The 10,384-nt window shown below is 40.8% G+C and overlaps 1 protein-coding gene across 1 annotated transcript in view; it reads right to left on the bottom strand.

Moving 5' to 3' along the window:
* Positions 1–10,384, bottom strand: part of PTPN14 (protein tyrosine phosphatase, non-receptor type 14) — a 170,589-nt gene that overhangs the window by 47,719 nt on the left and 112,486 nt on the right. Inside the window, exons 4-5 of the mRNA XM_019549464.1 lie at positions 4,613–4,710; positions 111–178 (exon numbers count right to left, since the gene is read on the bottom strand). Coding sequence (XP_019405009.1) covers positions 111–178; positions 4,613–4,710 — 166 coding nt within the window. The remainder of the gene's footprint in view (positions 1–110; positions 179–4,612; positions 4,711–10,384) is intronic.

A 10,384-nucleotide genomic window follows, 5' to 3' on the forward strand; every position in this document is an offset into this window, starting at 1 on the left:
CCCCCCAAAAACATCCCCTAAACACCTTTGAGCTATCAACAAGCCTGCATCTGAGACACGGAGAAATTACTCGTATGAGACTAGGAAATACAAGAAAAGATACAACTCACCATAGGAAATAAGATGTATTCTCGGAGGAAGTCATGAGATTCAAACTGATTGTGGTCTCCAAAATCCGCTGGAAAAAACAACACATTTACTGTTTTTTTTAAATACAGTACTTTCCACGGTTATTAAGGTCTCACTCAGTTTTACAAGCACATGCTTAATTTTACGTGTGTCAACTGTCTCACCTAAGACACGTTTTTTCAGAATCATGGCCTTAAAAGCCAAGTTTTAGTACTGCAACAAATTTTAAAACAGGCTGGTTTTTTTGTTTTGAATCTGCAGGCTCAGACTAGTACTGTTGTCCACAAAGGTCCAGATAAAGCTGGTCTATGCAATTATGCCAGGAACAACTTCTCCCTCCCTACCCACCTGGGCCAGTCTCTATTGCAATACCCAACCGGCATATAGAGATCACTCCTGACAAATGCCTGCATGAGGCTCTTGCTACTCCACAAAGATCCTGGTGAGATCATCTGGTCATAGCTCCCTCTGATCTAATGCATGCTCACCCTCCCCCAACATAGTAGAGTTGTTGGATTAACAACCCAAGAGGCCAAATCTTCTATCCAGTTCTATTAATTGTTACAGATTAAGTACCAATGACTAGCAGATTTATGAAAACTTGGACTTTCCTTCTGCGACTGATATACTGGGCTAGTCAAAAACTACTGCCATGCTCTCTAGTCTCGTACTGGATTTCATCTATTCTTTACCTTCTTGGTTTTTATCTTAACCCCATCTAACTTTCCATCCATGAGAGCATTAATATGATCTTAATATTCACAACATTGCACTTATTCATCCACATCACCCTGCTAAAAACTGTTGCTGTTTAAACATTCTCAAAATAATGGAGTTTTGAAAGTGTTTCCTAAGGCTATGGGTAAGGTTCAAATTGGTTCCTTAGATTCCTTCACTTGGACACTGAAACACCAAGTACCAAACATCTTGTACCAGGACAGTGATTCACCTGTGATCAGGACAGATACTTAAGCTCCTTCACAGTCAATGGACAGACATTGTAAGTACCCAAGACTTACTGAGAGACTTAGGCACCTACATACTCTACACAAAGAATAAGGAGTCACAGGCACTTACAAAAGGCTGGAAAGCACCAACAGATAACCTGTAGAACAGGAGCGAGCAAAATCCAGCCCACTAGATAACTGTATCTGGCCCAAAGCTGCCCCTGAGGCACTTGGCATGGGCTGAGCCATGCTTGCTCCCACCCTGAGCAGCCTGCGCCGCACTTCCACCAGCACCTGCCAATGGCACTGCCCCAGCCCCAGCCCCAGCCCCAGCATTTGCTAGCATGGACAACTTCCCAGTGGGGTTGCTCCTGCAGCTGCCCAGGTACTGATTGGCTCCCCCTGCCTCCAGCAGCTCCTCCTCCTCCTGCCCCTACTGCACTGCTCCAGGCTGGGGGGGGGGGGAAGCTGCAGTGGGTGGCTCCTGCTCCAGCATGCAGAGCTCTAACTCTCAGCCACTCACTCTGCCCAGCCAGTGTGATGAGCAGCCACCTGTAGGTGGCTGCATGGGTGCAGGGCAGCCAGGAGCTGGAGCCCTGGGGCAGGAGGTGCCCAGCTGCAGCTTCCCCTCATCTAAATTGGTGCAGCAAAGGCAGAAGGAGGAAAAGGAGTTGCTGGAGGTCAGGGGACCCAAGCAGTACCTGGGCAGCTGCAGCAGCAGTGAAAGCAGGTCCACTAGGAAGCTGTGCAAGCTGGTAGGGGATGCGGCTGGGGCTGTGCCATCAGTGGGCACACGGTGGACGGTGGGTGCAGATGGGAGAGTGATGTGGGCTGCCCTGGGAGAGCTCCGCCTCATCCAAAGCACCACAGGGGTGGCCTTGGGCCCAATGCACTGCCCAGGAGAGCTCTGCTGCACCTGCCCCTTCTTCCCCACTCCCTCCCCGCTCCCGGCCAGCACCCAAAACCTAGCATGTGGGAAGCCCCCCCGACATGCATACACACCCTCCCTACACCCCCCCTTCCCCACACATAATATACAAGAGTAAGACTTTATTTTGAGACATTATACAATCACCTCTATATACACTACTCAAAAAACCCTAAAACAGGACAAAAATAGTTTTGTAATAAAATTTAAAAATGTTATAGTAGATGGTTAATTTTAGTATATGTTTTTATCTATAATTTGTTAAAATGATATATTCTGAAATATTTTGTGTATGCAGCCCTTGACAGTTCACCAAAATTTGTTAAGTGGCTCTTTCTAAAACTCAGTTAGCTACCTAAGGAACCAATTTCCTAAAATTCTTTAAAAACAAAACAAACCTCTACTTGTTAAATATACAGCAACTGACATCTAAGAAGTAACTTTCTGGGAGATTTTCATTTCATTTCAGTTGAACCAGATCATATTCTATCTAAAAGATTTTCATGTTATAAAAGCTGGAAATCCCCATCATAAATTACATTAGGTAAACATTCTTGCAAAGTGTTTAGATAATTTCACATATTACAGGGTGCCAAAAATACTGTTTTGTTTTGTTTTTACCACAGACTTATTTTAACCAAACATGTAATTAAAAAAAAAAGGATCCTGAGTATATTCTAAGTATTTCTAGTGGGTTGCATGCATTGGTTGAGAGAGAGCATGATGATGTTATGAAAAAAGCAACAAAAAATAGAGCATATTTCTGATGTGGCTTCTGTTAAGATAACAGATTATGCAGAAAATTCACAGAAAAAAGTGGTTATAATAAATGAGTTACAAAAGGTAGCATCAAGGACAATTACATGGTGAGTGAGGCAATCATAAAGCTAGTGGAAGGGTCCCAAATCCTAAGGGTAACAGAGTCTGCTGTGTGTCCATCACCAAGTTCTCACATTTATACTTTGGAAAACTTCATGAAGCCATGATGCAAAGTTTAGTGCAAATTTGTCTTTTTCCATTGCACAAACAGATTTCAAAGCAATATTCATTCCATAGAAATATTAGCATTTACTTTTCCCTTTGTTTTTAAAATCCTCACAAGGACACCATAATGTCTTTACACCAATTGTAGCAAAGATTATATCAACATTCTTAACAGCGCTACTGTCAACACATCTAACAATTTTCATCCTGGGAATTCAAAGTGATTTAAACAGGTGATAACTAGTATTTCTATAATATAGATAAAAAATGAGGATCAAAGGGTGCTAATGACCTGGTTTACAAGGTGCTGAGCACTGGCCACTCCCACTGATGTCAGTGGTAATGACAGATACTCAGCAACTATGAAAAAAAAATCAGTCCATAAAAAGTCTGTAAATGGTGTAGGAAAGATAAGTGGAAGTCAGAAACTATATAGAGTTCTCTACAGCCAGTTCCTTGTTCTAACCATCAGACTCAGTAGAAACAGAAGTTGCAAGGCGAGGGACAGAATTACACACTAACTGGTATAAGTAATCAGAAACCAGTTAAAATCTATAACACAACAGAAGTCAGTGAACATAAACCACTTTCAAAATGGCTGAAACTGGTTTAATATAAACCTTGATGGGTGTAGTAGTATCAGAATTCACTGATTTAGGTTAAATTGGTTTATTGAACTTCTGGTCCCAGATCCCCTCCAGATTCAAGTTAATACTTTGCTTTGTACCTCCCCAACAACCACTCCCCCTTGCAGGATGGGTGGGCTAGTCTTGGCTCAAGCTGTTTACTCCAGCTGAGCAGCGAGCCATGCTCCGGCACCCCCTGGCCTCTGTGCTGGGATACTGCAGGAATTCTGGAATCAATAGTGAATGTCTGTTTACTTGCTTATCTGTTCAAGCTACACAGGTTAAAATAACCTGCAAAGATTGAATTGATTCAGCCTTGGCTTTTTTGACTGTCTGTACTTATCCCAAGAGATCAACAACAAAGCTCTAGAAATTTCCACTCCAAAACCACTGTTCCATAAATCAGCGGAGCCAGAATTCAAAGGCTGTTTAAGGATCAAATTTTCAAAACAGACTTCAAAATGGCACAAGAATCTGTTGCATTGCAAGATCGTTTCTGAGAGTCATGTAATTGTTGTGAATTAATACTGACCCACAAATCACAGCCACCAACAACTGTTCATGTACTTCTGATAGGAAGTGCCATATATAGCAAAGGGAAATTTCAGTTAAAGTACAAATTATATCCTACTGTTATTCTGGCTTCAAAGGGAATGACACCAAAAAGAAAATGCGAATATAATATCTAAAGTACTTCAGTTATTGTTAACCTCCCCCCTCCAACTTGAATTGTTGTGTTTGTTTGTAATCTAGCAAAATCCTATGCTCGCGTGAAAAATACCCATCATATGAGACCTACCATACAACCCATTACCTATACCTGCAGGAACAAGTAATTCACCAAAAAAAAACAACAAAAAACCCCAATCTCACTTGTACTAAAATCAGTGGAATAACTAACCAGTGTTAACATGAGTTGGATGTGACCTGACTTCTGGCAAACAGATACTTGAAATTAAAAAGGCAACTTTGTTAGCCTCGCTTAACAGCTAACTCACCTTGCACAGCTAAGCCAGCTAGTCGGATTCCTTGATCTAATGACGAATGTAATCGACCATCAAGAACATCCTTTTTCACTTGCAGGTAATACTGATATCTGTAAAGAAGAGAAACACTGAGACCTAAAGTCTATAATAATTTCTACAGAACAAGAGATTACTGAAGATAAAAGGGTTTTTGTTTGATTTTTTAAAAATATAAACAGGTTGTATATATAAATAGATCTGTGTGCGCCTGATGTTACAAACTCCACACATAACCAAAAATTATAGCACTTTAAATATGTAGGGTAGATTAGTCAGTGTGCTGCCCGTGAGGGCCAGTGTGCCAAATACATGAAAAAGTAAATCAAACATTTTTTCCATTTATTGGACCACACCCCAAGAATGACATCTGTTGGAATTATGTCCCTCCAATCAACACTGTTGGCATAACCAAGGAAAATGCATTCCCAAATCACAAACAAGTATGGGACAGAATGAAATTATTTTAACTCCTTTTACATGGGTTTTGTACTATTATAAATTAGGCATGTGATATTTTATCACATTTAAACTGCTGCATCTGACTTACACCAACCTTCTTGAAAAGAAAAAAGGGCAACTTCATACTGCAATTCCTGTGTTCACATTAAAGGGATTTTTCTGATTTAATATATTTACTTAAAAAGGTACAACTTATGTATGCAGACAGTGTTACACCTCCAAACTCCTCAGACTTACTAATAGTAGGTACCATATCTACAGAACTGCAAAGGTATAGGGCTTCTCAGAGCCTTAAGATTGGCATTAGGTTTTTAACTATTCAGGTCCAATTTTTTATTTTAACCAAAACAGTTAACAACTTGTAGAGGTCTCCTGAAATCATTACACCAGCATATAAGTGTGTTATACAGACCACTAAAGCTTATTTTCTGTACATACAATTCTTCTAGCAATGATGCAATTCTGTTAGCTTATCTTTTTATGTACAGAATCAAAGTCGATAGATGAAGCCATAATATAATATAACGTAAGAAAATACCCATGCACTTGAAACAGCAAGAATAAGTCATTCCAAACTCCATCCTACATTTCTGTATAGTAATCTAACATCATCTTTCACAATCCTCCGCAGACAATTCTTATGCCAGCACAAGTGAGATGCAGTAACTTGCCACTAGACAGCACCAAAGTTCTGACCAGGCCTGCATGCTTAGGAATACAGCATGGTAACAACTATAGCTGGCTTTGAGAAAGCATTAAGGCATAAGGCTTGTTTTTATTTTTTAGCATTTGTATAGTTCCTCTCCAAACCAGTTTTCTTCATGAGCTCAAAAAGGTTGAATTATGGGAGGAAAGAAAATCTTTATATATAATATAAAAACAGTCTAGTAGGCCAAAAGTATATACATTTTTAACACCAGCTAAGAAATTCATGTATTTTCTGCTCAAATAACATGAAAACAAAGTTGTTTCACGAGCTTAGACTTGATATGATCATACAAACTGGAAAAAACTGGAAGATTCCCATTAGCTTCAATAGGCTTTGAACAAATTTGACACAGAGAGGAAGTCATTCGCCAGTAACAGTAGCACACTGCCTCTTGGCTTATTGTGTTCTCAATGTGAATTTCACAATTTTTTGGACTGCGTGGTTCAGAATTCAGTGCACTGTGCAACACAGAAAACATGAGGTTGAAAAACAAAAGTACTAGAACCAAATCAAAAGACTGCCAGATTTGCAGACCTGCCTGAAGCTGCCATGTGGCAGCAGAAGGGACACTAATTATACTTGTAATTTTAAATTCTGTACAATATGTATAAATCTGACAGCCCTTATGCAGGTACATGAGACTTTACTTATGAAAGCACCTTTGTAGATTAGTCCCCCGTGCATGTATTGACTGGGTCAGGTTCTACAAGTGCACAAACCACGATGTGATTAAATAGTAAGTAAATGCACTGCATCTCTCTTCTCCTGTATTTCCTTCGTATTACTTAAAAACCACCCCCCCTACCACCACAACAGTCCTATTCACTGCAAAAAGCAAAGAGGTGCTGAAACATGACTATGAAATAAACATGATGTTAAGAGACTGCCAAGAAATGTAAAACTAACAGTGGAATTCTGGCTCTACAACAATCGAGTTTCCTGCTAGTTTTGGAACTGGGACTTCAGCCCTGATTCCTGTAAAAACCTTAGATAAGCCACACTGCACACACAGGTGGCAGAAGGTGGGGGCTAACAGGGCTTAGCCCCACAAACGCAGGGTAGCGGTTGGACCGCAAGGCAGCCCAACTGTGGGCTTCCAGCAGCTGCAGCAAGGGTGAGGAGGGAGAGGGAGTGGGAGTGGGGCTGGGGCAGACGCTACACAGCCAGGGCGGGGCAGGGGACTGAGCCGCAAGCAGCTCATCTGGGGGGCACAGCTCCTGCTGCTATGTGCACCCCGAGAGGCATGGGGGTCATGCACCCCCAGATCTGTGCAAGGCAGGGCAGGCTGCTGCTGTGGGCTAGGGCCAGGCCGCACTTGGGGCAGACAGCGGCAGCACTGGGAAGGGGGCTATGGGTGGGGGGCTGCAGCCACCCCAAAATTCGCCATAGCCCTCCCCAACCTGCTCTTACAGCACCCCAAGCTCAGTGCGGCCTAACCCCACCCTGCTGGGAAAAGCCTGGTGCAACTCTGGCCCCAGCCTGCAGTGGCAGCTTACCCTGCCCCATGCAGATCCGGGGGCACATGTCCCCCATGCCTCCCAGTGTGTGCACAGTGGCAGGAGCCACTCCTCCCATCCCGCACCCTGGGGGGGGGGGGGTTAGGCTGAGCATTCACTCAGCACCCCCAAATATTTTTTTCTCCCTCTGCATATGACTACACAGTAACCATACAGAAACAGCAGCAAATACAGGGGGATATTATGATTACTAGATAAAATGCTATGATCCAGATATTTCTATGCATTTCATGACTTGCGGTACCCTAATTTCTAGACTTGCCCACTTCGAAAGACCTGCTTTTAATCCCACCTTCTGACAGTCCCTTCAGAGACATTTCAAACTAAACTCACAAAAGTACGTGGCTGCCAGTAGAACAAGTGTTTAAAAAAAATCCTGCATTTAATGTTTAACACTAGCTAAAGGGTTTTAAAGGACCTGGTAGATAAAGAGGAAAAACAAATTCAAAATTGGTATTTTATTTTGGAATGTTTGTTAGTGTTTCCAGTATACAAACACCCGTTTTAAAAAATGAGCCCTACCAGGAGCCGAATAAAACTTAGGATCCTATAGTGGCTGAAAGGTAAAAGGGAGTGGGGAACAGGTATTTTTAGATGCCAATTCTAGTTTTACTCCTGGATACAGGGTGGTGATGTTCAACCACGAAGGTTCCTGAGGAAGCATTTTTAACATCACGCTCAATGGTGGTGGTGTAAGGGAAGAAAAAGAATCTCTGCTTTTCAGGAGATTGTGTTGGACCATCAGGCAATCTTATTTTGTATGGCTGCCTTGGAGCAACAATTATAAATCCAGTTTATGGTAGGTAACCAATCTAATGGTCTTGAAGAATGAGAATGTATCTTTGGAATGTCACCATCAAATCTGTATAGAGGACAGTGTTGTTATGTGGTCCATACTTTGATTAAGGTTGCCACAGTGCATCCATCATGTAAGAAACTAAGAAAAGCTCCACTGTTGGTTTAAAAGTATACAATTCAGATGGGTAGCAGGGCTGTGTTAAACGTTGTCCATTCAGAAAGATCAGAACCTGGCCTATCATTTGTAAGGTACTGCGTCTCTCTTCTCCTACATTTCCCTTGTATTATCTTAACCCCCTCCCCTACCCAACAACCCTCTTCACTGCAAAAAGCAAGGAGGTGCTGAAACATGACTGAAATAAACAGGGCTTCTTATCTGAAATTAACACTTGTTATTAAGTCAGTAGTCAAGGTGATGCATTTTTTGGTTTTATCTAAAGATTTTATTCATCCTATATAAATAAAAGTTTCCAAATATTATCCACACATATTTCCATTTGAAAAAAAACACCACAGCAAAAGAGATAAATATGTACTTTTAGAGGTCTTCCATTAAAAATTGCTGTTTATTTGAGAAATAAAGAAATTTATTAGAGATGAGTAAGTTTGCACATTGTTACAAACTTACACAAATTAATTGAAGGTAAGGCTTTTGTCCATTCAGTAATGACAAAATTGGGAAAAAACAACCAATTAAATTGAAAATTAAGGTTTCACCCTTATATTTTAGCAACATTGCCATTTTAGAGTAACATTTTGATCATACTTTGTGTGTATTTAAAAAAATGGTCTAGTTGGGGAATTTGGAATTAGAACAGTGATGATAGCTCTTGCTCCTAAAGCCATATGAAAGAAGAAGAATAAAATAAATGCTACTGCAGTTTGCCAGCCTGTAGCTAATTCCAAGGGGAATGGGAGTGGACAAGTCTGAACAAAGCCATAATTACAAGGATATCATTTCCCACAACTCCATTTAGCAAACACAAAAAACATTAAAAATATATTTCTTTCTATTTCTTCAGCAAGCATGCTCCATGTTTTAAGAAGCAAAGAAGTTGGAGAGCTATCAGACAGTTTCTGAATGTCATTAAAATACAGACATATTGATTCTAAAGTCAGTCAAGATCACAAGAGAGAAATTAAAGAAGTTTAGAAATAAAAGCAAAATGTGATGATTTAAAACTTCATCCTGAGATCTAGATTTTGTCTCTAATACAGCTGTGTAAATCTGGAGTAACTCCATTTGTCCCCATGACTACATATTGTGTGTAGCATAGCACATATTAGTAATAAACTCTGTTTGTGACATCTTTTCAGCATATTTTTTACTGTAGTACAAGTAATCTGACTTCACTTAATGGGATACCTGATTCGATACCTTTTTTGATACATAACTGGTCCCTTCATTTTGAGTTTCATGGAAATACTTAGCTCCTCAGCTCATCCTTAATATATACACCATTTATACAGATTTCTGTTATCTGGGGTGGTAACTTTCTTAAATCTCATAAGCTAAGCAAAGTATGTTCTGGAAAATATTTGAAAAAAAAAAAAAAAAGATCTTGAAGAGTTCAGAGGGCAGGATAAGGGGAGAAAAAGGGAAGAGTATTGTTTGTAGAACCAATGCACCTAGAAGCCCTATTTATGAACCAGAGCCACCTTGTGCTAGGTGGAATACAAATACCAGAAATAATGGGGGGAAGGGGAGAAGGTGGGAGAGGGAGACTCTGGCCAGAAAGGGGAATGCAAGGAACAATGCTGCTCCCTATTCAATACCTCCTACTGATCCCTGCTTGGGGGCAAGGGGGAATAAAAACTTATTGCTACACAGCACACAAGATAACTGCCAGCTAATATTGAAGACAAATATAGATATATCTACATCTAGATATAAAGACACACACACACACACACACACACACACACACAGAGGAAATGCTATCCTTCCTTTTTCTGGTTTCACATTTCCTGGCAAACCTGTATGCATTGATTTGCATAAGAGATTTTCCCCAAGAGCACGAAAACATATGAATTAAGGAAAGACAGTGTCACAGACTGTGTCCCCACATGCAGGCATGTGCAGTTTGTGGAACCCCAAACCGCAAGTGTGGAATGTTAAAATATGCTCTACACCACAAATCTGCAGCACAGGGGCAAAATCTGATACCAGGATTTCCTGGTAGCAAAAAAAAAAAAAAAAAACCTTAGAAAAAATTGACGCAGAGCATGTGAAAGCATGCGCTGCAACAAATGGAGGCTCGG

Source organism: Crocodylus porosus, unplaced genomic scaffold, assembly GCF_001723895.1.
Source record: "Crocodylus porosus isolate Cpor-Errol unplaced genomic scaffold, CroPor_comp1, whole genome shotgun sequence".
Classification (NCBI taxonomy): domain Eukaryota; kingdom Metazoa; phylum Chordata; order Crocodylia; family Crocodylidae; genus Crocodylus; species Crocodylus porosus.